This window comes from Lygodium microphyllum, chromosome 1 (assembly GCF_053477565.2).
Source record: "Lygodium microphyllum isolate KBCC chromosome 1, Lygodium_microphyllum_v1.1.10, whole genome shotgun sequence".
Lineage (NCBI taxonomy): Eukaryota > Viridiplantae > Streptophyta > Polypodiopsida > Schizaeales > Lygodiaceae > Lygodium > Lygodium microphyllum.
The window spans coordinates 41,628,458-41,656,103 of record NC_141135.1 but is presented as its reverse complement, the minus strand read 5'-3'; the positions used below and the strand labels follow the sequence as shown (position 1 = coordinate 41,656,103).

The 27,646-nt window shown below is 39.4% G+C and overlaps 2 protein-coding genes across 3 annotated transcripts in view; one reads left to right on the top strand and one right to left on the bottom strand.

Annotated features, from left to right (window-relative positions):
• Positions 1–446: 446 nt before the first annotated feature.
• LOC148041033 (uncharacterized) overlaps positions 447–27,646 on the bottom strand; it is a 136,943-nt gene continuing 109,743 nt past the window's right edge. The window contains exon 5 of one of the 2 annotated variants that reach the window (XM_087675889.1): positions 447–594. The gene's annotated coding sequence lies outside the window, so the exon portion shown is untranslated. Of the gene's footprint in view, positions 595–25,586; positions 25,606–27,646 lie in introns of those variants that run through there. The other variant, XM_087675899.1, reaches the window with a different exon arrangement.
• Positions 4,634–7,056, top strand: LOC148041034 (uncharacterized). The gene has a single exon (XM_087675813.1). It carries the CDS (start codon positions 5,206–5,208, stop codon positions 5,908–5,910), a length of 705 nt encoding a protein of 234 aa, XP_087531939.1. The 5' UTR covers positions 4,634–5,205; the 3' UTR covers positions 5,911–7,056.

The following is a 27,646-nucleotide window of genomic DNA, read 5'->3' as shown; positions in this document are numbered from 1 at the left end:
CTTAGTACTATGTTCATTGTTTTATATACAAAACCTAAGTACTTCATTCATTATGATAAGTAAGATTTGTTTGTATATTTCGATGGGATTTATACGTGGTTATATCGTATTCCATATTTGACATGATATCAAACATGGATAGTAGGGATTTGGCTCTTTATAGGGCCACATCCCTACAATGTTTTTTTCTATAAGCATCACTATATACACTATAAAACCTTGCACACATCAGAATACACATTGAAAATTTCTCTATGTACAATGAGAAACAACTTTGGTAAATTTTTTCCTTGCACCTACACCAACAAACATATCACCATACTCATAATGATGCTTTTAGCGATGATTATTCCAATGATGGGGTGTGATATTAGAAACAAAATCACGTGTATTTCTAATCTTAAATATCATTAGCATTTTCATCATCCCTTGGATTGTTGTCATTTAACTTTTCACATTGTTGCACTAGTTCAAATGCATAAGCCAAGTGGCTAAACATACATAAATGACCAACTGATTGCCTTTTATCATACCAAGTCTTATATGGAGTGATATATTCCAATTCCTTGGTGGAATACTTGTTAAGTACATAAGCTACACATAAAATAACCTCAAGTTAGAAACTATGTGACAAAACTTTAAGGTACACATAAAATAACCTCAAGCTAGAAACTATGTGACAAAACTTTAATCATGCATCATGCAATCTCCATGAGAGATTCTCTCTCTCTTAGCTACACCAGACATTGGTGTTTTATTGTATGTCCAGTTGGACATGCACTAAATTCTTTAAACAATACCCCCTTCTCAATCAAAATAAAGAGTACCCACTCTACATCTTGACAAACTTTTAGTCTGATAAACTTATTGAAGTACAAAGACAAATTGGACTTAGCTTTCAAAGTATATATACCTACATGCCTAGAGTAATCATCAACAAAAGGAATGAAGTACATGTAGTTACCAAAAGTGAGTGTTTGCATTGGACCATAAACATCATTATATTGCAAGTTGTAGTTTGCAAACAACTCTCACTCTTTTGGATAGAAAACATGATAAATCTTAACCAATTGACAACCCTCACAAATAGTGCCTCAAGAGTAGAAAATGAAGATACCATATTTTCTTTCTACACAAGGGCAACAAACTAGCAAAATTCACATGACTATGCCATGTATGCCAAAAGTTTCACATTTGAAACAACTTGCAAATCTACAACTTCATGTGTCATATCTTCTACACATTTACCATGATTATTGATATTTATAACCCAAGATATAGTAAACTGAATGCAATGATTTTCTCACCACAACAAATATCACGAATCATATATCTCTCATAACAAATTGGACAATCAAGCCAATATTGGCAAGTGCAAAAACCAATAGCAAATTCTTCTTGATTTTTAGTACATACAAAGCATCTACAAATGTGAAACTATTACCATTAATAGTAATCATCATGATTTTTTCGATTGCTTTAAAAGGATAAGAGGAGTTATTGATAGATGTGGGAGTACTACCCTTAGGGGCATGCTCAAGAGAAGCGAACAAGCTATATTGAGGAATAATATGCTCAATGGTACCATACATCAAAGTTCCATACATTTATCCACAACAAACATGAAAGAATCATGTAAAAAGGAGTCGTACTGCTTTGGACACTAAATTCCTACTCTGTTGTCTACACAATATTTGCATGTTTTGATTTAGGAGAGGCATAAATAACAACTACACTACTCTCTTCTTCACCTCTATCACAATAGTTTAGGACAATTCTTAATGGCATAATCTTTTGTCTTACAATACCTATAATATATCTTACTCTCATTTTTCTTATCATCCTTATTAGCCTTCTTTATCTAAAATAGTAGCAGATTTTTTCTTACTAGTAGAAAAGGTAGGTTCTCCTTTACCTTTTTGATCAATCACAAAAGCTTAATCTATAACACGTATAATTGACTTGTTTTGCCAAGATTTCTCTTCTTGTAAGAAAACAACAAAAGACAAAGTATTTGAATTGCCGTTCATCATTGAAAGAGAGTAGATTCAAAACTTTGATAATAACCAAGAGTAGCTTTGCATTAAAATGTGCTCCTCTAAATATAAGTTTAATTTATATGCATAACTTTGTCTAATGACCTACTCGCCAAAAATACAAGACACAACAGTTATTTGCCATCTATCTACCAAGCATAGTGCGACCAGTCCTACATGTGGCACCATCCATAACAAGTCACTATTGTGTCACAAATAAACAAATGAAAATATACAAAAATAATAAATAGAATTTTTATTTCATAGCAATTATCATATCATTGTTTCTTGCTATCTTCCATACAACAAAGCATGCATGCAATGTCATAAACGCACCCAATGAGCCATCCTGTGATGTACTTTTTGAAGATAGAGTTTGGAAATCTACAACTTTTATTTTAAATTCTTCTCAGTGCTTCAAGCGCTTCAATTTATTTGTCTATCCAAGTTTTCAATCAAATTCAACATTTAGATTGTTACATTATTGTCTTATGCTCTTTCTACATGATGAAACTAGAAGGGACCTAGCATGTAGCAGCACATTTGGGGCCTCCTAAAGTTTTCTTCCCATTGTTAATCTTCAAATGTGCCAAAATAGTCCTCCTATTTCACTTGCATTGTTGCAAAATTTGGAACTTCTTTCTTATGATGCTAAGCATGTCCACATAGTACTTTCATTTGTTCTTTGTATATGCCATGAATGGATATTGCACTTGTTTCTCCTATAGACTGGACCAAAACCTTTTACCATAATGTTAGGGAGTTCTAATGAAGCTTCTTGCATTCTATAGGCTTGTAAATACACCTCAAATATCAAAGCCAATCTGTGTACAAAGTATAAGCATAAAACAAGATTGAGTGGAACTTCTTCTCCTTCTAGATTGTGATTGTCAAGCCAAAATGAATGGTACCACTTTCTAGAAAAAGCAATGTGGACTACTTTAATGGCTCTTAGAATCAACATAAGACATGGCCAATGTTTGAGATGTATAAGGGAAGAGGAACCAACCTTCTTAGAGACCACAAATTTTTGAGGTGTAAAAGAGATGAGGGGGAGACCCTTATGCACCTATTTATCAACATGTTAAAAAGCCTTGAGATTATTGGATCACCTATATTGCCCCACCATTTAGTTTGGTAATGTATAATTTAATTAGATAGTCTATAGTTACAATTCTCATGCTTTGCCTAATCACAACAAAGTACCTCAAAAACGTTGTTTTATCCATATCATCTCTACTCTCATGGTAACTTGAATAAATGATTATAATCAATAAAACTTTGGAAGGATCAAGGGACAAGGTGATCAAAGAGGAGGTGGAGATGAACATCATGTTTGTCAATTCAAAGTCCCTTACGCTCCAAATTTTCTCTCTTTCCACTTGTTTGTGAGCAAGTTTTTTTGAGTACCTTTAGGTAGGCCATTATCCTTACATTCTCTTTGGTTTCCTTTAGTCAATAGCATTATTGCTTTGGAAAAGTGAAATGAAAATATTCAAGATCTTATTGCCTCAATAGTTAACATTTTAAATGTTTAGAAATGATGATTTGCTATACTTGTCACCATAATGATTAGTAGCATTGTTCATACTCACATTCCTCATGGTTAACCTAAGCTTTGTTCCTTTTTGTTCATGAATAATATTTCAATAAGTTGAGTTTATTACTCTCAGGGTCCCTTTTGTACCCTAGCCAACATATGCTCATCACTCATGCTAACACAATAGATAATCCTATCTCTAACGCTAGCATGAGCTTGAAGACTACTTTTGGTGTGAAGAATAGCATGCAAACCATACTTTGGAGATATGAGGACATTTGCAATCTAAAATTTTCAAGTTGGCATCACACACTGTAACTTAGACACTTTGATTGAAACCCTAATATCTACCACACTAGCTTATTGTCAATGTTTAGATCTATCCTTCCTTCAACTGCTTAGTTTAGGTAAGCCATTGTGATAACAAGGTGATAAGCCCTCCTTGTGATAAAATAACCATGTTTGTATGTTTCATGAAGAAACATGTATGTTATCACCAAGTAGAGCACACATCTCATACCTAAATAATGCATATTCTTCAATCCATATTCAACACCTATTCTTTAAATAGCATTGGGCTTGCGTTGGCTTTATAATAACCTCTTACAATGATATTTGTTGCATGTTTTACAAAACTATTAATAAGATAAATCCCTTCAATTGCATACAACATGGATGCTTTTGATTGATAAGTTTGCTTAATTTATAGTATAAGGTCACAAAAATGACGAGTAAAGAGAACAACATATATGGTATATCTTGTACCTCCGGGTCTTCAAAGCAATCATTGCATGGAAAATTCATTGGCGTTGTAGGAGAGGGAAGGGAATTTCTTTCTAGATGAATTTGATGAAAAATTGTTCTAGAAGGATGGCTCTACCGAATGCTTGAAAATGATGTGGAGAAGAGGGGTATGGAAAATTGGTATTACATGGTTGAATTTATGGAAATTTGGTACTACATGGTAGAATTCATGGGAAGGCCCGAGTTAAATAATGTGGAGGAGAGGGGCTATAGAAAGTTGGTGGTAAGTGGTTGAATTCAAGGAAAAACCCGAGTTGGTAGGAATGGGTAGATGCGAGAAATGACATCTTTGTAAGATCAATAACATACAACATTGACAACAAACCGTCCACATGAAGAACAAGCACATCCCACGATATGAGACACACACAAATTTTCCTCTTCAGATTGCAGATTTGTATAAATAGACAAGACATAGGCTAGATTGTGATAGCACATCCATGGCAGGCACATTATATCCCTCATATGTGGAAACACTCTCTTGTTGCCTTTGCCAGCTTAGAAAGCTAGCAATTGAGGCACCACATTCGTGATAGCACAGAGAATTCTTGATAAAGGAGGCAGCCCATTCCTGCATCTTTAACACTTCATAATAGCACAGGCAAGAGCCATTCCTTGACCTGCAACAATTAATGATGGCAAAGAGAAGCCAATTCTGAATCTGCAACAATCAAGGATCGCACAGATAACCCATTTCTCAGTCTGCAGCAATTAACTCATCTAAGCCACTGTTGGATCTGCAGCAGACAATTGATTGCCCATAGCCCCCCCCACCCCCCCCTCCTCTCCCTCATATTAATATGCATATGGCCTGAAGCATCATTAATGCAGCAGCAGCAGCAGCAGCAACCAGAGGGGAAGGAAGATAGCCCCCTCTTCATCAGAACTGAAGCATCAATAGTGCCGCAGCAGCAGCAACAACCAGAGGGGAAGGAAGATGCCCCCCCTATCACCAGAAAACGCAGACGAGTCTGCATCTGCTGTGGCGCAGCCACAGGCATAATCCTTCTCATCGGATTAGTCATCCTGGTGCTGGCTCTCACTGTCTTCAAGGCCAAGGACCCCACCATAACCCTGCAGGACATCACTGTACAGGGATTGGACGTAAACCTTGGACAAGGCTTTCCAACGACACCATCTGTCAATCTCACCCTCGGCCTCGTGCTCTCTGTGCGAAACCCTAACAGGGCGAGCTTCCGATACGCAGGCACTACGTCACATGTGTTCTACCGCGGCAGCGAGGCTGCGGCGGTTGCTATCCAGGCGGGCAAGATCAAGGCGCGCAGCGAGGCGAGCATGGCCACGGTGGTCACGGTAATTGCGGACCGGCTGGCCCGGAGCACTAGCCTGCTCTCAGATGTGGTGGCAGGCTCGCTGCCGTTGTCGGCGGCCACGACCATAGCGGGGCGGGTGACGGTGCTGCGGGTGATCCATCACCATGTGCGTGTCTCCTCCAACTGCAGCTTCACTGTCCTCATCCAGAGCAGGTCTGTGAGCAACATGGACTGTCATAACACTGCGCACCTCTGACTGTCCGGAGTCCATGTCCATCCTTCTCACAAAACATAGCCATGAGGTGACTAGGGCCTGCACTGCCTTTACATTAGAAAGCAAAATAAGGAGTCCACGTACCCACAATACTTGATCCACACTCAAACCACTAGGCTTTCACCCCCTTGGTCACATTAGTCATTTTTTAACACAATAGATGAGAGCAAATTTGTTCCACATATCCCTTCAGAGCTATCGCCTATCCTATACCGCCATCTCTTATTCCAAGTCCAATTCCAATATCTACTCTTACCATGGCAAATCCAAGCATAGCCACCAAATCTCAGGCAATGCTGTATTCAAGCCAACTAAAACAACTATTAGAATCACAAATGGTTGAGTAAAAGGCCATGTATGCATGTGAACAATAGCTCATCACAAGTAGCCGGACTGTGAAATAAGATGCACTAACTTGATCAAATTATGATCGTGGACATCATAATATGGAAGAGAAGCACTCAACATAACAATAAAAGTTGGGAGTTTATAGTATGAGGAAATATATCTTTGGAAAAAGGCACTTCAGAATTTAGGTGTTGATCCAAGAAAGTGCAAAGGCATTGGAATTATATAGTTCACTTAATATGCATGTTTTCTCTAAACAATTATAAGCATTGAGGCCCATGAAATACTATGTGCTTATTTACAAAGAAATGTACTTTACAATGGTTAGGAGAGGGCTATGGCATCATCTACTAAGAAGGGTAGAGTGAACAAAGGAGTGAATGTAAGGTTTCTAACAAGTGTGCCGCTTACATCTCCAACCCTCTTTTTGTTGTTTCATCATGTAATTTTTGGCCATTTTCCTAAAGCTTCTATGGCAATGAAAAATTTCAAGCCACATCAAATGCATTAGCATTATGAAGAATGCTCTCAACCTACTTTTTCCAAAAACGAACCCCTACTCTTCACCAACTCCACATTCAGCATATGCATCTCCCAAGAAACCCCATATCAAGCTCATAGCTTGTTAAAGCACATCCTATGCTTCTGCAAACAAGGTGCACATATATGCTTCTTGCACCCATATTATGCCACAAGCTTTTATGCAAGAAGTAATGCAATATGCTCAAGAGATGAACCCTTAGGTTGCGTGCATAACAAGGAGTTTAGCACTTCTTCAACAAACAATATCACTGTTCACTACAATAGAGTATTTCACAATACTTTTTTTTTTTGAAGTTCCAACCTATTAAGCAATTGATATGCTTCTACGAAAGAACCGTGCTGCAAATACATGTTTTGCCAAGATTTAACTTGAATTCATCGATGAAGAGGGATGGTAATGAAATCCCATAGAGTGAAGATCAAGGATGCTCTCAATTTTGTATGACCAAATCGCACAATGGGTCCCATCTAGTGTCTAGTCAAGGGAAAGTTGGTAAGGACAAGCACTTGCACTTGGGGTGCCCTCAAAAAGGGGAAGGGAACGAGGAAAAGGATAGGTGAGAGGTTGGTTAAGGTCCGCAGCTTAATACATCTCATGATCGCATGGACCTTTACATCGATTCTCATGATCTTGAAACTCTTTGCAATGTGATGTCCCTATTTTTCACATCTAACACCAATGTTTTTCAATGCTAACGCCTAGGTTTCTTAATGCCATGTGGACCCCTTATAGTTTAAAGGAAATAAGCCATCATTTATATAGGCTATATATTTAGAAAATATGGGTTCTTCTTAAGTCAATAGATTGTCTAAAAAAAAACCATCAAATTGCCACTAAGCAGCCACCCATCAAAAGCCACAATATTGACAACACATCCCTCTCCAAGTCAAATAGATGTCCACATAGCTACATCAATACCCTCATCAAGCCATCTTACTTTGTTGCCATTATGGTCAACAAAGCCGTTGTTATCAAGATCAATGTTCATCTTCATATTGCTTGCCATGCCACCATCAAACACCACTACCTTATCCAATAAGATCAACACCATTAGCCACGATATCATTTTCAATGTCAACATAGCTCAAGCTACAATAGATTCCATAAAAAATCATTGGTCAGAAATCTGCATTTCCATAAGGCAAAATGGTGATTTGTGAAAGACATAACCAAAGCATTAGCATAGACATTGCTTTTATGTGTTTTGTTTTAAGCATTACCTTAAACTCTTATTTTGCATGCTTAAATTGAGATGGAACTATTGTGTTGATTTTATTCTGAATATTGACCCCCTCCATCGTGCTTATGTAGTTAGGGAGAGCCATTAGTAAGTTAATTGTGATGTAGTTGAGGTATTACTCAAGACTAGGAGCAAGACAACCACTAGTGGACCGTTCAATAATGATGATGAAATTGTGTTTTTTAAAGACAACCTAACATTATGGGCACAATTTAGGTGGGCAAAATACCAACTATTCAGAGAGACAAGGGTCATGAGAGCGGAGATGGTCCCTAGAAAAGCTCAAATGTAATGTTGATAGTAAGCAACAAAGCTGGTATGCTAAGGCATTGACAAGGTTTAGGGTCAAGGGATAACTACACTAGGGCATAGGATGCCATGAGATGAGTATAAAGGTATATAAGACAAAGGGTCAAAGGTTGGGTGATCAATGTGAATGGACTTACTAAGCTCAATCTAAATATAGAGACCATACATCTACCTAATGATACTAGTGTGGTGCTCAAAGTGGTCATGCATTTGAGTGTCTAGGAGATTAACTAAGCTTTTCTAAACCTCTATGCTCATGAGAAGCTAGGTCTTGCATGCATGCATGATATTGATATTAGAGTGATGTCACAACAAAAGATTAGTGGTTCCTTTAGATGCTTGTTCTAAGTTATTTTATTATGCAAGATAGCCACCAAGGTGGTGAGCATGAGTGTTTTTTGAGTGCCTCTCCATTGCAATTCGCATTTCACCCCTGTGAAGTATTCTATATAATACATAGCCTGATCAATGGATAATGAGTTCATATTATTATGGATGATGAATCAACTCATAGCATTCCTAACTATACATTAGTTAAGACATTGTGTATGCTCGAGGTGTCCAATACTCATGCCATTTCTCTTATGAATGGGAGCACCAAGGATGTATGGGGCATAGAAGTACATGATGTTTCATTAGAAGTGCAAGGGTATACTATGAAGAAAAACTTCCAAATTATGCACATGACTAGGTGGTTGCACAACATGGGTAGCACACTATAATGTAGTTATGAGCATAACACTCTTCAGTTGTGTTTGAAAACAATGGTGTACACTTTTTTTTATATATGCCATCCCCTCCGATTTAAAAGTAGTTTTTTATTTGAGGACAATGGTGCCCATGTTTCATTTATTTTATTTATATTGTTTCTATTTATATCGTCACACGAGTTTGTATCTTAGATTGATGACTTTGTGGATATTTCTTTAGTGGAATCTAATGATAAATTAAGTGAATGCTCACTCTCTGTCCTCTCTTTAAAAGAAATTTCATCTCATTGTAGCATTTCCTTATGGACTTTTCTTCTCTTTCTCTACAACGTGTTCATAATAAGGTGCCAAAAACATTTAAGAAATCTGATGATTCATTTCGTTATGATTTTCCACCTAGTTTACCTCTTGAACATATTGTAACGCAACAATATTGGCGTTCTACTAGTGAGTAAACCCAATCATCGACCACCTTAACGACTTAGTGCTAATGAAGCTAGCAAATTGGAGAAGCAATGAATTAATTATCTTCAATAAGGAATTATTTAACTGAGTTCTTTTCCATGGACCTCACCAATATTGTTGGTGAAAAAGGATGGGCCCATGTATATATGCATAGACTATGGTGACCTAAATGTGATCACAATAAATAATAAATATATGCTTCCTAGTCTTAATGAGTTGTTTGATCAATTTAACGAAGAATCATACACTATCAAGATTTACTTGAGATCAAAGTACCATCAAGTATAAGAGGATGTGCCTAGAATGGTCTTTCAAATGCATTTTGGCCATTATGAGTTTTTGGTTATGCCCTTCCATGTAACTAATCCTCATGTAGAATTCATGACATGTATGGATAGTCTCTTACATCCATTTAGAAAAAATTATTGTTGTTTCCCTTGGTGACATCCTTATTTCAATCGTTATGAAGAAGAATATTGGGAACATCTTTGCTTAGTCTTTGACTTTCTCAATAAATAGAAACTCAAAATAGCTATCACTACTATACCAATGCTAGCTACAGTTGCTCAACACAAACCATTTGCAGTGGAAAGTCATGCTACAACCACAACTGTTGGATCCATGTCACTCCAAGAGGGTAGACCTATGGCTTTGAAAGTCAAAAGTTAGATAAGGCTCAACAAAAATATTCTACATATGAACACAAGTTCTAGTGCAATTGTTTATGCTTTTAAAAAGTAGTGCAATCACTTGTATGGTGCTATATTTGGGGTAGTATTTGATCAAGAGAGTATTAAGTGATTTTCTACTTGAAGGGATTTGAAGGGAAGAAAGACTAAATGGACTAAAATTCTTTAAGAGTTTCACAGCATATTGCTCTATTGCAAAGGTCAATACAATGTTATATATAGCTCATACTCTATGTAAAATGCTTGAGATTCCATCTCTCTTGTTTCAAGAAGGGAAGGGGCATCCAACTTTGAGAGGAACCACAAACCTATAACTCTATATATAAAAGCCAAAATAAGAATGGATAAGCTAATTCTGTGGTATGCAAGCTTAAGAGATCTCTTCTCCTTCTTACTTCTACTCTATCTTCTTGTGCATCATCTTGAGAGTGAAGGAGAGTGAGAATTTGACAATGAGAGAGAGTGTGTGTGAGTGAGTGAGAGTGAGGGACTTGAAGAGTGAAGCTTCTCTCTTGCTTCACACTTTTCTCTTCTTTCCCTTTTTCTTGGGTGAGAGGCAAATTGGAGGAGGGGTTGGGTTGCTTTTCTTCTTTGTGTTCTCTCTTGTGGATGGAGTACTTGCAAATTAGATCAAGAGTGATATAGTAGAGGAGGCCCATCGAGGGCCGCTAAATGGATTTTGGATCCACTTTGCCAACCTTCATGTTGCAACATTAAGGAAAGGTAAGAAGGTGAGCTTGCTACACCCTCATTGGTTTATACATTCTTGCTTTCATGCGGTTTGAGAGAAGGATAGAGAGATCGATGAGAGCGATAGATGTATTGGCTATGTAAGAGGTAGTCGTCACCAAAATGGGAGAGGTGCTTAGAATAATGAGTGTTCCATCAAGTCTCTCACCAAGATTGAGAAAGCTCCAAGATTTTGGGTCCATTTGTTGGACACAATAGAATTAATTGTGAATGTGTACATCCTCTCCATCGTGCATCAAAATAGAAGAATGAAATCCAAAGCACATACTCCAAAACAAAATAGAAGTTGGAGCCATAAAATGCGTATGAGATAGACCAAGCAGAATGAAATGGGAAAAGATTGGCTTAATTTTGTGACATTTTGATTAAATTTTGGTTGTACAATGATGGAGGAACACCTCCACACCTTGTTCAAACTGCACTTTATTTGAATAAGATATGACACTTTTAGAAGACAAACATGAAGATAACAAGCCAAAACCATGATCTTAAATGCTCTCCAAGTAAGAATACACAAATGAACCCTAATTCTAATACACGTATGTGTGATATTGCAAATTGGAACTCATGTTCAAGAAGTCTGGTTTGAAAACTTAGATATAGAAAATTAAGAGCTCCTACCATCTTCTCATGTTAGGATCAAACTCATTGCAAAAAGAGGGCATATTGTTGATGCCCTCATCAATGAAGGAGTGGACATATTAATCATGAAGCTTGGAGATTGATCAATCACAGTTTACACCAACAAGTGCAACCCTAAAACATAATGGGGAAAGACCATGTTCTCTCGTAGGTAAAAGCAAGATCCTCACCATCATCAAAACTAAGAGCTTAATCATCATGTAGCATGTGCTTCCAAACCATGGATATGGGAAAAGATGTTGTTCTTGATAGAGCTTTCTAATGGACAACCAAATGTGAGGTTGACTGCATGGTACAAAGAATACAATTAACCCTCTCGAACATATGGATAATTACAACTTTCAGCAAAGGGAACCTCACTGGCCCTTAGTGGAAAGGCAAGAAACAAATCCATGAAGCGAAAGAAAGGCCTTGTAAGGAAAGCAAGGAAATACTTAAGGAGTTGTTTCAAGCACACAATGAAGAGAGAAAATGAGTTGTTAGGACCATTCTCATGCAAGAAATCTAGTAAACAATGCCTAGGATATGGTATGGACCTACAAAACCATTGCAACCAAGCAATAACAATCTCATTAAAAAACAAAGAAAAAGGCCCAAATCTTATAGATAAAGACATCGATGGAGGCTTAGGATACCCACTATGAGAGACCTTCATCATAGTATACCCAAATGTCCCCTCAATGAAAGAAAAACCAATATAAATAGACTAGACTTGAAAATGGGTAACTAAGGGTGGCAACATTGATTGAAACTCCCAAGGAGAAGCAACCGCAATCAATCAAGAGAGAGCCCTAGAGCCTATAACTAAGCTAGAGTAGTCCCCACCAACACCAACACACAAGTGCTTAATGGAAGAGAAACAATTGAAAAGCTAGACTCTCCAAAAAATGAGGCAATTGAATCATCATAGCCTAGCAATGGTGCTCACCATGAGCTAGAGAAGTCCCACAATGATGTTGGGGTAAAGGCGCATGTTCCTTGCCACTCGTCTATTAGTTACACTAAAAATACCCACACATCTGTACATTGCAGGTGGTGGGCGCCCATCAACTCTCACTTCATTCTTTATTCTTTCAGTGATATTTGAATAAAGGGAAGACCGATCACACATGTGACTTCTAAAGTTCCCACATTATGTGTGTGTATCTCTCTTGCTCTTACTCCTTCCACCATAACTCTTGCTTTCCGCTTCGTGCTTCCACTTCATGGGTCACTCCCTTCAATCGTGTATCAAAGCCATCTTCCCTAAGAGCTTGAGCCTGGCATTGCTTTAGCCTGTATTCAAATGTTTCTTCATTGGCAGCCATGGATTCTTTACCCTGAGGTATACATTGAGCTCTACCTTCTCCCTGACTTCTTCCTATCAACTGAGGCTTGTCCCAAGGCTTCCCCAAGCCTTCAATATCATCAGCAGTAGTAGCCACAATGGTAGGGACATCCAGCATGATTTGCGCTTGCATGTCCTTATCCTTCTCCAACTTCATCCCACCCTTTCCCAGTTGGAGGCATTGTCGTCGGCACCTAGCAACCTTGTGGACTCTCCCTTGACATTGGTCTTGTCATTCTAGGCATCATTTGAAGCTCTCGGGATCAGCCATTAATTCACAATTTATGATAGTTTTCTATCATATAGTTCAGGACAACACTTCATTAATTGTCTAGAAGTCACTTATGCTTCCGAGATGTCTATGTGATGTCCGATCATTTGGGAATCTTATGCCAATGTGCTGGAATGCTTTGGGACTAATTTGAGCACTCTCTTGCTCAGTTTTACAAAAAAAAATTAATGTTGTAATAACTAGGGTTTGAAGCCTATTTTATCATTGAAAGCATATGCCTATTGCTCCCAGGTGCTTTTACTGATTATTTCGAGTGATACACCAATGCTTGTGGTTCGTGTTATACGCTTGGTTATGCTTCCAAATTGCCTTTGAGCTAAGATTGGGTGGATCCTTTGAATCTTGACATTGGCTATCACTCAATGTTATGTATGGTTATGTAATGCTTAGATAAGAGCTTTGCAAGGTACTTTGATCGGATGCTTCCAAATCTATGCTATTTGGATCTTGGATGTATGGATGTCTTTCACATGATGTTTTGAGCTTTGTTTGCTTGTCTGACATTTGACTTTTCTTCCAGTGGAAGCCACTTCCTGACATTTGGATATTACATTGAACTTTTGCTTACGTAGTTGTGCTTGAGGGTCTTACAAAGAGACCGTAGGACTTGATGATATGTTCATGCTCTTGTCATGATTTGTGTACATAGTTTATGCTTAATGGGTTGATCTAACATTCCTTTGGGTTGGCACCTGTCTCTATCACGATGTTGTCAGTTATGTATGCATCTTGGTTGGTTACATACTAAGCTTCCGATGCATTGTTTAGTCTGTTGTGCCTCTAGTTGGTCTCTTCTATTACCCCATGAGCCCCACTCTATGCATGATGGTTATGCCTATGGGATGTATCTAAGAGCACATTGATTCTTTGACAGTTCTTGGTAGTAGTAACATATTCGCTCACTATTAGTTGGAGCTATTCGCTGGCAATTGTTGCAATTTGTATTATATCAGTGATTGCTCGTCTTTGGCATTGATTTCTTAATTATATATTCCATCTTTAGCATGTTGTAATTGCAATTTACTACACTATTTATGTGAGTAGTCGCCTTCATTTGACAGTTCTTTGCATTGAGATTGTGGAAAGTTCATTATTTGGCCAGTACCCTGTATTTTCATATTGATCTTGCACTAGTTTTAGGGCTGTTCGCAATAATTACAGCAACTTGTTTTGATAGTTTGTGCACTTGCTTGCCTTCATTATGGCTGGTGGCTCGACTAATAGTGATATCTTTAATATTGACGAGTTGGATGGCACCAACTATTGCTACTAGAAGGCCAAAATATTTGACAAGTTTTAGTTTTAAAAATGTAGGTTAGATCCTTCAAACATAAGGGTGTCAAGCCCGAACTTATTGATGTAGGTGATTGGGCTAAATTAGATAAGCTATGTAAGTCTACCATCATATTATCCCTCTCTAAGTAGGTGTTCTATAATATTGTCATTGATAGGCAGTTCACATGGAAATTATGGAAAAATATTTACAATGTTTATGACAAAAAGAGCCCCACTTCTCATATGTATTGGCTGAAGCAACTCATGGACCTTCACATGAAGGAGGATGCTTCTATGTCAACTCACTTAAATGAGTTTCATCCCATTATCAATCATTTGTCTTTGCAATGGATTGAATCCAAGGCTGCTCTTCTTTCCTTGTTTCTCTTGGTTACATTGCGTGAATCATGGGGTACATTTCATATTGCTATGTGTGCCAACATACCTACTGATGGGTTACAATTATAAGATGTAGAGGGTGCACTCTTGACTAAAGAGGTTAACAAGAAGAATGTGATGCTTTTCGGACTTCTCATGCTTTGTAATTAGAGGAAATAATGGTAGGGGTAGTAATGATCACTATGATAGAGACTCAGTAGTCTCACTCCACTCACGTGGACAGACTCACAATAAGTCTCGTGGTCATAAGTCCTCATTGAGTTGTCATTATTGGGGGAAAGAAGGGCATATTCGGCCACAATGGCATAAAATGTGCAAAGACAAGCGCAAAGAAAAGGGAAAGTGTAAAGCACATGATAGAAATGATTATCACAACATTGTCCCTAGCAACTCCAATGCTAACATTGAAGAGATTAATGTTGTGCATAGACTAATTTTGATGATGATTTCATGATTGCAGCTTCTTCTCTTGATACTTCACAGCTGATTGTTGATGCTTTATCAAGGCATACTTAGTGTTGGTTGTGGTAGATTCAAGGGCTTCTTTCCATGTGACCACTCATAAAGCACACACTACTCTTGACTATCAGGTTGCATTTAAATAATTAATTTATTAACTAAGTGGATAAAATTTTAATTAAATAACTAATTAATTTATTGATTAATTGTTAAATAAACTTTTAGCTAATATAATTAATTAACTAACTACATATTTAACTTACTTTTAACTGATTTAATTTAACTTTCTTGGGGGGGTTTTAATCACCTAAAATAATTCTTTTGTTCGGCCCCATGAGGAGGTATGGTCTAGAAAACCTCCCTCATATGCTCATTTGCTTGTCTTTGGTGTGAAGCTTTCTGCCATTACCCAAGGTCAAGTGCAATAAGCTAGATTCTAAGTGAAAGGGAAGTAGAACCCAGGAGGAAGGAGCTTGGCGGTGAGAGCTATGGCGGATGGAGAGCAAGAGCAAGACAGAGAGAGAAACTCAAAGTGGGAACTCCAACAACCACAATGTGTGGTCGGGCATTTCTTTATTGAAACTGTCACTAAAAGAATAAAGAATAAGTGACTGTGACGGGTGCCCGCCACCTGCAGTGTGCAGTGACGAGTACTGTCAGTGTAGTAATACACGGGCAGCTAGGTGGAGGCGCCTTTACCCCCAAAAACCTCCCACTTAAAGGCAAATCTGCCTCAGTGAGAGAGAAAAGAAAAGAAAAGACAATACAACATGTACACATGTACAACAGGATGAGGAAAAAGACGTCATCTCATCCAACGCCCATCAATCTCTCGAGGAAGGCAAAGCACTCTGTAGTGAGGCTCTTCGTGAGCAAGTCTGCAGGATTGTGCTCAGTCGAAATCTTGACAAGGTCAACAAACCTGTCCTCAATGACCTCGTGAATGAAGTGATACCTCACCTCAATATGTTTCGTCTTCATATGGAAGACCATTCTTGGCCAACTGAATGGCACTCATAAAATCTGAATGCAGTGTAGGCATAGCATCTATCATATCAAGGTCTACAATCAAACGGCCTAACTAGATAGCCTCCTTGCAAGCCTCTATGGCTGCAATATACTCGGCCTCTGTAGTAGAAAGAGCTGTACACTTCTACGCCTTGGACATCCAAGAGATAGCCCCTCCAGCATAAGTGAACACATAGCCAGAAGTGGACTTCCTACTATCTGCATGTCCTGCATAATCAGAGTTAGTGTACCCCATGACTCTTGTATCCTGGCTGCCATAGGAAATACACATATCTATTATGCCCTTCAGGTACCTCATGATACCCTTCATGACATCCCAATGTTTCTTGCCAGGTGTAGCCATATAATGTACCACAATCCCAACTGCAAAAGCAATATCTGGACGGGTGGCTATCATGGCATACATAAGACTGCCCACGACTGATGCATATGGAATCTTGGCCATCTCGGCCCTCTACTCATCTGTTTGCGGACAATCGACTTGTGAAACCTTCACATGAGAAGGTAATGGATAGCCAATAGGCTTAACATCCTGCATATGAAAGCACTCAAGGACTTTATGAATGTACTCCCTCTGTGACATATAGAGTAATCCTTGAGATCTATTGTGCGTAATACACATACCAAGTATATGAGAGGCATGTCCTAGATCTTTCATCCCAAAGCTCTTCTTGAGCTGAGCCTTAAGAGCATCTAGCTCCTCATGAGCTATCCCTGCTGCTAAAAGCATGTCATCCACATCGAGTACCAATATCAGTAAAGAACCATCACGTGCTTTCTTTGTGTACAAGCACGGATCCATAGCACTGCAGCTGTAGCCCTGTGATTGCATGAATGCATCAAACTTATGATACCATTCCCTAGGTGCCTGCTTCAAGCCATATAGACTCTTCTTTAGCTTGCACACTAGGTGTTCCCTGCCAGGGTCTGCAAAGCCCTTAGGCTGCTCCATGTAAGTCTCATCATGCAAGTTTCCATGTAAAAAAAGCCATCTTGACATCCATCTGGTACAAGTCCAGGTCAAGCTGTGCAACCAAAGCCAAGACTAAGCGTAGGGTGGTCATCTTGACCACACGGAAAAAAGACTTCATCAAATTCAACACCATGCTCCTGCTTAAAGTCCTTAGCAACCAATCGAGCCTTGTATGCCAACTTGAGGTGTCGAGGGGTACGTTTTAGCTTGTACACCCACTTGCATAGCAAAGCCTACTTACCTTGAGGCAAGGAAACCGAATCCCAAGTCTGATTCTTATGCAATGAGTCAAGCTCAGACTGCATAGCCTTCTCCCAAGAGTGACAATCACCCCTGTGCATAGCCTCATCATAAGTGAGAGGCTCTCCTGCATTTGTAACCAGTACATAATCTATAGAGGGCGCAAAATGGTCAGGAGGTCGTCTATCTCTAGTAGAACGCCTCAACCCAAGCTATGTTGCATGACCAACATCATGTCTAACATCAGTATGTCTAACATTTGGGCCATGAGCATCAGGTGATGCTGCAAGCTATCTAGCTGGCCGTGGAGCGGCGGGCTGTACGGGAGCAAGTGGCTCCTCTTGAAAGATAACTCTGCGTACCTCAACCACTTTCTCAGGCTGCATATGCATTTTGTCCTCATGAAAGATGACATCATGGTTGCGGATCACTTTCTGCGCCTACGGATCCCATAGACGGTAACCTATCTCTCATGCATCTCCATAGCCAATGAAAATGCATTTGCCACTTTTAGGATCCAGCTTATTGCATTTGTCCTTGGGCACATGGCAGAATGCCTCACATCCAAAGACATGCAAATGATCATAAGAGGGGGGCTTGCCTCCTCTGCAACCTAAAAGTCAATGCCACTGCTAGGTGATCTATTAATGAGATGCACTGTAGTAGTAACTGCCTCAGCTGTAAAGTGCTATAGTAAGCCAGCCTGGCTAAGCATGCTATAGACCCTTTCTTGAATGGTCCTATTCATGCACTCAACCATACCATTCTGGGGAGCGGTGTAAGGGGCGGTCAACTGATGCTTAATACCCCGCTCATCACAAAACTGCTCAAAAGCACGTGACACATACTCACCCCATTATCTGACTTTAGGCATTTCAGCCTATTCCCAGACTGGTTCTCTACAAATGCAAGCCAACGCTAAAAGGTGTCTAAGACATCGTATTTTCTCTTTATGGGATAAGCCCAAACCTTACGTGAGTAATCATCTATGAAAGTAACAAAATACTTTGCCCCACCTAGTGACTGATAGGGCATGGGCCCACATACATTTGAGTGCACAAGAGCCAAGGGCTCACCCATGCATTTCTTACCAAACTTTTTATGCGTATTCCTAGTCTGCCTGCCATACAAACAATGATCACAAGAATCAAAATGCAAAGAGTCAAAAGGCGAAAGATACTGCAAAACACAGAGCATTTTCATTCCTTTAAGGGACATATGCCCCAAACGAGCATGCCAAAGGGATACATGGGGGATAGAACCCATAGACAAAACATGATTCAAGGTAGCTCCAGATACAAGTAAGGGATAGAGGCTGCCAGACTTGGCACCTCTTGCAAGCACAAGCCTGCCACAAGTAATCTTCCATGTGCAGAGTCTCCAAAACACACAAAATACCCTGCATATCAAGTTGTCCAGATGACATAAGGCTGCGAGTCAACGCAGGTACATGGCATACATCATGCAAAAAAAAAGAACTGCCAAAAGGAAACTGCAGCCTAACATCTCCAATGCCCACAATATCAAGAGACATATCATCACCAAGATGCACAGAACCAGAGATGGTATGATAGGTATGAAACCAATCTCTACAGGGTGTCACATGAAATGATGCACCGAATCCAAAATCCAGCACTGTGCATACATAGAATGGGTCTCAGAAGCCGGTAAGGCATCTCATGAAGAAGCTGCAAGTATGTAATCCTCATCTGAATCAGTGGTGGTCTGCATGACATTAACCTCTTCTATCTTCACACTAGACTTTGCAAGACATTAACCTATTCTATCTTCACACTAGACTTTGCAAGTACAATATTGCGCTCAGAAGACTTTTCCTGCACTTTCTCTTTTCCCTTTTCCTTGCGCTTATCATTATGCATCTTATGGCACTGCGGCCTAATATGTCCTGCTTTCCCACAATAATGATAGGTAAGATCAGACTTCTGTCCACGAGACTTTCTACGGCCACATGACTTTGACCTGGACTTTTGAGAGTCCTTGCCCTTATGATCACTATCATACATGCCATGTCTGCCACCTCTAATGGTCAATGCATGTGAAGAGTGGGAAGAATCATTGTTTTTCCTATTGATTTCCTCATTCAATAAAGCACTCTCAACATCTTTGATTTTCAGCCCATCAAGTTGGTTCGTGCATATGGCAGTACGGAAGACATCCCATGATTCAAGCAAGGTGCCAAGCAAAAACAACGGGTACAAGTTGTCTTTGAAATCAATACCCTATGACAATAGATTCTTCATGATAGCATGAAACTGGCTGAAAGGAGAGGATAGGGATGTCCCCTCCTTCATGTGAAGGTCCATTAACTACTTTAGCCAATACATCTCTGATGCAGGCCTCTGTTGCACATAAAGCTCCTAAATCTTCTCCCATAAGTCCCATGCACTCTAATTCTCATCTTCAACAACATTATGATGGACCTCTTCTGAGAGTGACAAGATAATGGTAGACTTGTATAGCTCATCAACTTCCATCCAAACATCAGCATCCATATCCTCGAGTTTAGCACCCTTGAGATGCAATGGTTTAATCTGCAACTTCTACACCAAGACCTACCATATCTGGGACTTCCAATACCCATAGTTGGTACCATCTAAGTTGGCAATGTTAAAAAGAGTTGTGTCTTTCAAATGACTAGCCATACTATCCCAAATCAAAGCAAAAATACAAAATTGCAGGTTGCTGTAATTAGCAGAAAATGCACTAAAACCACTGCTAAAACTGGCTGAAAGAGTGGATATCACCAAGAGAACCACCTATCCACCGAATATGAACAAGATAACATCAAATAGTAAGCATTACCCTCATACAAGTACTCGAAATCTGCAGATTTTAGCTTGCTTGAATAAATTATAGCAGTATGTAAAACTATCCCAAAGTGAAGCAATCACTGATACATATGTCACTGCAACTGCCAGGTAGCAAGATACATCCAACAGTGAGTGTCAAGGGGCAAGAAGATACCAAGAACTGTCAAACCAATAACCTGTCATGCAAGATACATCTCATAGTTCTAGAATTCATGCATGTAATGGGTCTCAAGGTAAGGGAAGAGACCAAGCATAAGCATAACTGATAGAGCAAGAAGCTCAATGCATAATCATCCAAGATGCAGACAAAACTGACAAACCTGTGATAGAGATAGGTGCCTACCCCAATAGGTGTATCAAATCAGCCCACTATAGACTAACTGCAGACATAAAGCTCTCAAGAGAGCAAATGCATGTAACTGTCCCACAAGCTCAAGTGTAAGTAAAACTCTGTGTATATCCAAATATGCCAAGAGGCTCCCACTGGAAGTAAAGTCAGATGAAAATAGAGCAAGCAACGCTCAAATACATCGAGTACATAGCATTAGACATTCCAAATCCCAGTAGGGTACATTCGGAGCATAAATCCCAAGCTATCTCAGACCCGTAAAGCATAAGCCTGAAAGCATTCAAATAGCATGTAACTGACAACCAAATGTAATGCCCAGTAGGTCCAAAATGCTCAAATACATTCAAAAGCGAAGCTCCAAGTGGCTATCATGCATGGCCAAACCAAATGGCAGCCATATATAACCAAATCATAAATGCAAGAGGCCTGAATGTCAAGCAGTGACAATAGGCATAAACCGGTCCAAAGCATGCCAACTCAATCCAAATGCTAGTGAATGATGACCAAGATGGAGCCTAATCCAAGCTCAAAAGCATTCCGGAACAAAAAAAAAAAGCATTTGACAATCTCCAAATACATCGGTATGATTATTCAAATTGTCGGTAAGCACCCCATATCCAAGAACTAATGCATACACCAAGTAAATGAGCTTCAACCCATTGTATTACAATAGCATATTCACTATCAAATGAAGCTCAATTGGTGCCCAAATCTACTCCAATTCAATTCGAAAGCATAAACATAGCATCCCATAACATCCTTGCATCATTGGGCATCAATAGGCATCAAACGGGCAATGCCAAGAAGCATCAAACATCAAATATCAAGTGCTGCCCTATTTTTGACAGTCCTGGGACTGTCTATACAGCAATGGCTGAAGGTGGAAGCACTCGTATCAATCACTGGGAGCTAAGAACCAATGCCGAGGAGTCTGAAGATGATCGGAAAGCTTGCAAACAATGCCGCGAAGCGCGGTAAGGAGCTGAAAATGCTAGAAGTGGATCAGCTCAGCCCCCTAAAAATGCGCCGCATTTTGCACTAGCTACTTCTAGGGGCTAGGGAGACTTCAACAGTGCTACTAAGCACTTGGCAATGATCTAGGGGCTCCAATACAGCCCTCCAAGGTGCCAAATGAAGGCTGAGAAGTTCGGGGAGGAGGCGAGAGATCAAAACATACGTGCAAATGAAGGTGCTATGGTTGCCATTGAAGTTGAAGTTGAAGCTCTTCAAATTTAGGCTAAAGAGAATGTCGGGCAAGCTCCAATGCCTTCGCTCTGATAATAGTTGAAAGGGAAGTAGAACCCAAGAGGAAGAAGCTTGGTGGTGAGAGCTATGGCGGATGGAGAGCAAGAGCAAGAGAGAGAGAGAAACTCAAAGTGGAAACTCCAACAACCACAATGTGTGGCTGGGCCTTCCTTTATTCAAACTGTCACTAAAAGAATAAAGAATAAGTGACTATGACGAGCACCCGCCACCTGCAATGTGTAGTGGTGCATACTGTTAGTGTATTAAAGTGTAGTAATATATGGGCGGCTAGGCGGAGGCGCCTTTACCCCCAACACTAAGTCTAAGAAACGCATCTCTCTTGGTTATGGGGATGCAAGAGGTGAGATGGGCTATCGCCTATGAGATCCGCAGGCTCAAAAAGTTATCCGCAACCATGATATTGTTTTCCATGAGGAGAAAATACATAAGCAGCCTGAGAATGTTGTTGAGGTACGCAAGGTGGTATTTCAGTAGGAGCCTCTTGTTACTATGCAACCCCCTAAACAACCTGTAGTAATAGATAATGCCCTAGTGGCCTAGGTCCCTGATGCTCCACAAGATGTATAGGCCCTTCAACCAATTTTGAGGCAGTCTACTAGAGATAGACTAAGCCTGCACGATTTGAGCCCTCTATGGATTATGTTAGGGTGGCAAATACTAGTGAGCCTCTTACTTGTGATGAGGCCATACTCAAAGGTGATAGTCGCTCTTGGGAGAGGGCAATGCAGTTAGAGTATGACTCACTGCAAAAAAACCATACATGGGATTTGGTTCCTTTGCCTAGTGGCAAGCATGCTTCTTTGACTTGTTCACCCAATATGTGTCACACAAGGTCATCTAGAGGCTTGTCATGTAATGTAAAAGTCAAGTGGTGTTTGTTGACTTGTTCACCCAATAAGTGTCACATGAGGTCATCTAGAGGCTTGTCATACAGATTGTTGAGATGTTCTTTGACCTCCCACGTTAGTAGTCATACCAAGTATTCCTCATGTTCCTTCAGCAATGTCCCCATGTCCGCATGGACATAGATGTGTGTGAATAATCTCAGCCTAGCATTAAACTAAGGAAGATACTCTTTGACATTTTTATAATCTGTGTGAGCTTGCTCTGTTGCCAGTTCTTTTAGAGCTCTAATCATCAATTTGGGCTTCAATTTTACCAAAGGTTTAGGTTGTGATAAGCACATGTGGCTGCGAGTTGGATCACTTGTAGGTTTGAGATTCTCATTCTTATCCTAATGTATCATGACTATCAAGGCTAGTTTCTCATTGGATGTAATAGTGTTGTCACAACTAATAGTTGTGTTTGTTTTGATTTCACTCTTGATTGGCCATTATGAACTTTGTTATTGGTGAAATGAGTTTTAACAATAGGTAGTTAGAAGTAACTTGCTTGGAATCCTTGAAACCCTTCAAATCGGGTGAAGCAAGCATTGAAATTTTTGTAGATTGGTTTTGTTACTAGTTTATCAGGTTTTCATTTTTATTCATGGGCTCCATTTTACTAGCTTCTATAGCTACTTGTAGCTATTGCTATTGTTTTTGTTGTCTCCTCTTCTTTCTTTTAGACAATGAAGGTATAGACTTAGGAGATTATAGGCCCTCAACTAGGGGAGTAATTGCATGGTTGGGATGATGGTCAATGTTTTCTTTTCCCTTCATCTCATATGAAGGGAGTGATCCTTGAAGTGGAAGCACGGAGTGGAAGAAAGAGCTATGGTCGAAGGAGCAAGAGTAAGAGAGAGAGAGACACACACAATGTGGGAACTCCAATAGTCACAATGTGTGACCATCCTTCCCCTTATTCAAATGTCATTGAAAGAATAAAGAATGAAGTGATAGTGATGGGTGCCCGCCACCTGCATTGTATAGGTATGCAGGTATACGAGCATTGTCAATGTAACTAATACACGGGCGGCTAGGCATAGGCGCCTTTATCCCCCACAATCTCCCACTTAAAGGAGAATGTACCCATAGTGAGGATAGAACAAGAAAAAAGTGACAAAAGGATAAATGTACATAAGTACAACAGAATGAGGAAAGACGCCATCTCATCCAACACCTATTAACTTCTTAAGAAAGGCAAAACGCTTCATTGAGAGACTTTTGATAAGCAGATCTACATGATTTTGGTTAGTTGAGATCTTAACAAGCTCAATAGACTTGTCCTCAATGACCTCTTGAATAAATTAGTAATACACCTCAATGTGCTTCGTCTTCGCATGGAAGACTGGATTCTTGACCAACTGAATAGTACTCATAGAATCTGAATGTAGTGTAGGGACCACATCGTAAATCCAAGGTCTATCACATAAGAATTGTGCATTTCTGTACCTTGGACATCTAAGAAACAACACCTCTAGCAAAGGTGAAGACATAGCTAGAGGTGGACTTCCTATTGTTTGCATGCCTTGCATAATCAAAGTTAGTGTATCCCACAACTACTGTAACCTAGCCACCATAATAGATACACGTAGCTGATGTGCCCTTCAGGTACCTCATGATACCCTTGATGGTATCCCAATGCCACTGTCTAAGTATAGCCATATAGTATACCACAACTTCCAGTACAAATGCTATGTCAGGACGAGTGGCTTTCATGGAATACATCAAATTACCCATTGCGGATGCGTAAGGGATCTTGACCATCTCGGCCTTCTGCTCATCAAACTGTGGACAATCGGCCTGAGTAAACTTCATGTGAGAAGGTAAAGGTTAGCCAATAGGTTTAACATCTTGCAGATGGAACCACTCAAGGACCTTTTGGATATACTGTACGCAATGCACATCCCAAGAATATATGAGTCCCTTGCAGCGATTGCACGTAATGCACATCCCAAGAATATGTGAGGCCCGCCCTATGTCCTTTATCTCAAAGCTCTTCTTAAGCTAACCTTTCAAGGCATCTAGCACGTCATGAGCACTTCTAGCAATCAACATATCATCCACATAAAGGATCAAACATAAGGTTGCCATTATGAGCCTTATTTCTATATAAACATAGATTCATATCACTGTGGGAATATCCCTGTGAGTGCATAAAGGCATCAAACTTGTGATACTATTCCCTAAGTACTTGCTTAAGTCCATAAAGGCTCTTCCTCAATTCGCACACTAGGTGTTCCTTACCATGTTTTGCAAAGCCCTTAGGCTGCTCCATGTAAATCTCATCATATTGACACCCTTTCTCATAAAGATTCAAGTCAAGCTGGGCAACCAAAGCCAATACCAAGCGTAGGGTAGTCATATTTACAACAAGAGAAAGGACTTCATCAAAGTCCACAGTATGTTCCTACTTGAAGCCAATGAGTGCATAACCATCATAATAAACCAAGCACCCTCACTTGGACTTCCACTTGAAATTTAAGGTGAAGAGTTTAGAACTAATGCTTCTTTCATCAAAACCATTGTCTTAAAGTTAAAAATAGAGAAATAGTTTAGATACAAACCTATAAATCACATGTTTGGCTAAAAAAATAAGCTTTGGCATCTTCTTTGCAACATCCAAAAACTTCACCCCATCCAAGAGATGTACAAAAGCCTACACACATTTTACAAACACTTAATACTAGCAAATACACATTTTAAGAAAACACTTAAGAAAGTAATATGAATGTATTGCATTGAGCCAACATACATGAAATGATTCTTCAAGTTAATCTTGAAGAACTCCTCAAATGACTCCGGCAACTATGGACCTTCTACTTGTATCTTTTGGATCTAAGGTAGTGCATGTGAGTGCAAATTAGCCCAATATGCCTCTTTCTTCATGTAAATCTGAAGTAGGTTATAATCACCACAGTGAGGATATTGGGGGTCTTTGGACTTTGTAAGACTCATAAGATGTAATAATATTTTTTTCTTGCAACACACAACAATGAACACAAATATGAAGAATTGAAGGAGAAAACAATGCACACATAACTTGCATTATATGTATACAAATTACCACTTCGGAGAGATTTTGGAACTTGTAAGACAATATAACTTGTCTCTTGTGATCTTAAGCAAGCTTGCATCATCCCATTTCAAGCCAAATAACAACTTGAAGAACTCATCCCCATTTTGGGATTGGCAATGGATAGGTACTTGTAACCTTATCTTTGAGGCACTCCTCTTCCACTCTTGTAGCCTTCTCTAAACATTTCTTCCTCTTTGCCTCATCTAGACCAAGAGCCTCAAGCTTCCCAGTTTCTTTTGAGGTGAAGGCATTGAATTCATCCTATCATTTTAAAACAAAACTGAAACTATAGCTAGAGATAGAAAAGCACCTTCCATGCAAGGTGAGATATTAAACCGCAAGGAGAGTTATACCATGGGGAAAAACCCAAAGCCATGTACAATAAGTGCTTGAAATACATTTGATGTTGCCATAAACACATTGCATTATTACTACCAAGGATGGATGTTGCAAGTCAATTGATCACTACACCTCACAGTCCCCTACTTTGTATCCCTTATGTAACAACAACTTGAAACTATCTTTCATCATTGCAATTATCTCTTTTTCTTTCTTGCATGGTGTTTGTGGGAATAGAAAAATCTAATTGATATGATACCAATGAGATCTCACCAATCTACGCTATTTAGTTCTTATAGTAAGCCATTGTACAAAACCAACTCCATCCTTATGCTAATTAGATACCTTGTGACATCAATGGTGGGGTTGTCATTGACATGATAGATCTGAAGTATGACCTTGCTTTTGATGCTTGCATGGGGTAAGTGTAAACCTAAATTGGCAAGAAGAGAGAGGAAGTACTAGACAACTGATATGAAACAAGACCAAGCTTATCAAACTAAAGGGTTGATGCACTGCAAGAGGCCACAATTGTGCTACTATGTGAATGACCTCAGGTTTGGTATGACCATTAGTGTCGAGCATTATAATACCAAAAATCATGATAAATTTAAACTATGTATTAAAATATTTTAATTCTCATTTTGTTAATTTATGTTCAATGAAAATAGAAGGCTAAATTCTTCACTATGACATAGTTCGACCAAAAAGTACAATGGTCTCAAAGAAGGGTAGATTCCTATGGAAATCTCGTAGTAGCTCTAGCAAAAAGTCTCAGAGAGATGAGGGTTTTCATTCCAAATGCACTAGAAAAAAAATGCATGCACATACACACACAAAGCCATGGGGTACTTGCACTTGCTTGCCCTCTTCATCATCATCCTATCCATCTCCTACTCATCCATATATGCAGATTCGGGCCTTGTTCTTTCTAAAGTAGATCGGAAGGCTCTCTCTCTCTCTCTCTCTCTCTCTCTCTCTCTCTCTCTCTCTCTCTCTCTCTCTCTCTCTCTCTCTCTCTCTCTCTCTCTCTCTCTCTCTCTCTCTCTCTCTCTCTTGCGGTGCTGTATTTTTAAGGGTCAATGCCATTAATGAATTATGTGCTCTCATTGACTTGTTGATGACTACAATTCATGGCAATTCAAAAAATTTACTTGTCTTTGGCACATTTTTTAGTAGGAAAAGGTTGTCTCAATGAAGTAAGAATGAATCCATCAAATGGTGGTTGGGATTGTTTTTCTTTTGCTTGGCCAAGAATGTTGGGAGTAGGATCTATGGACAT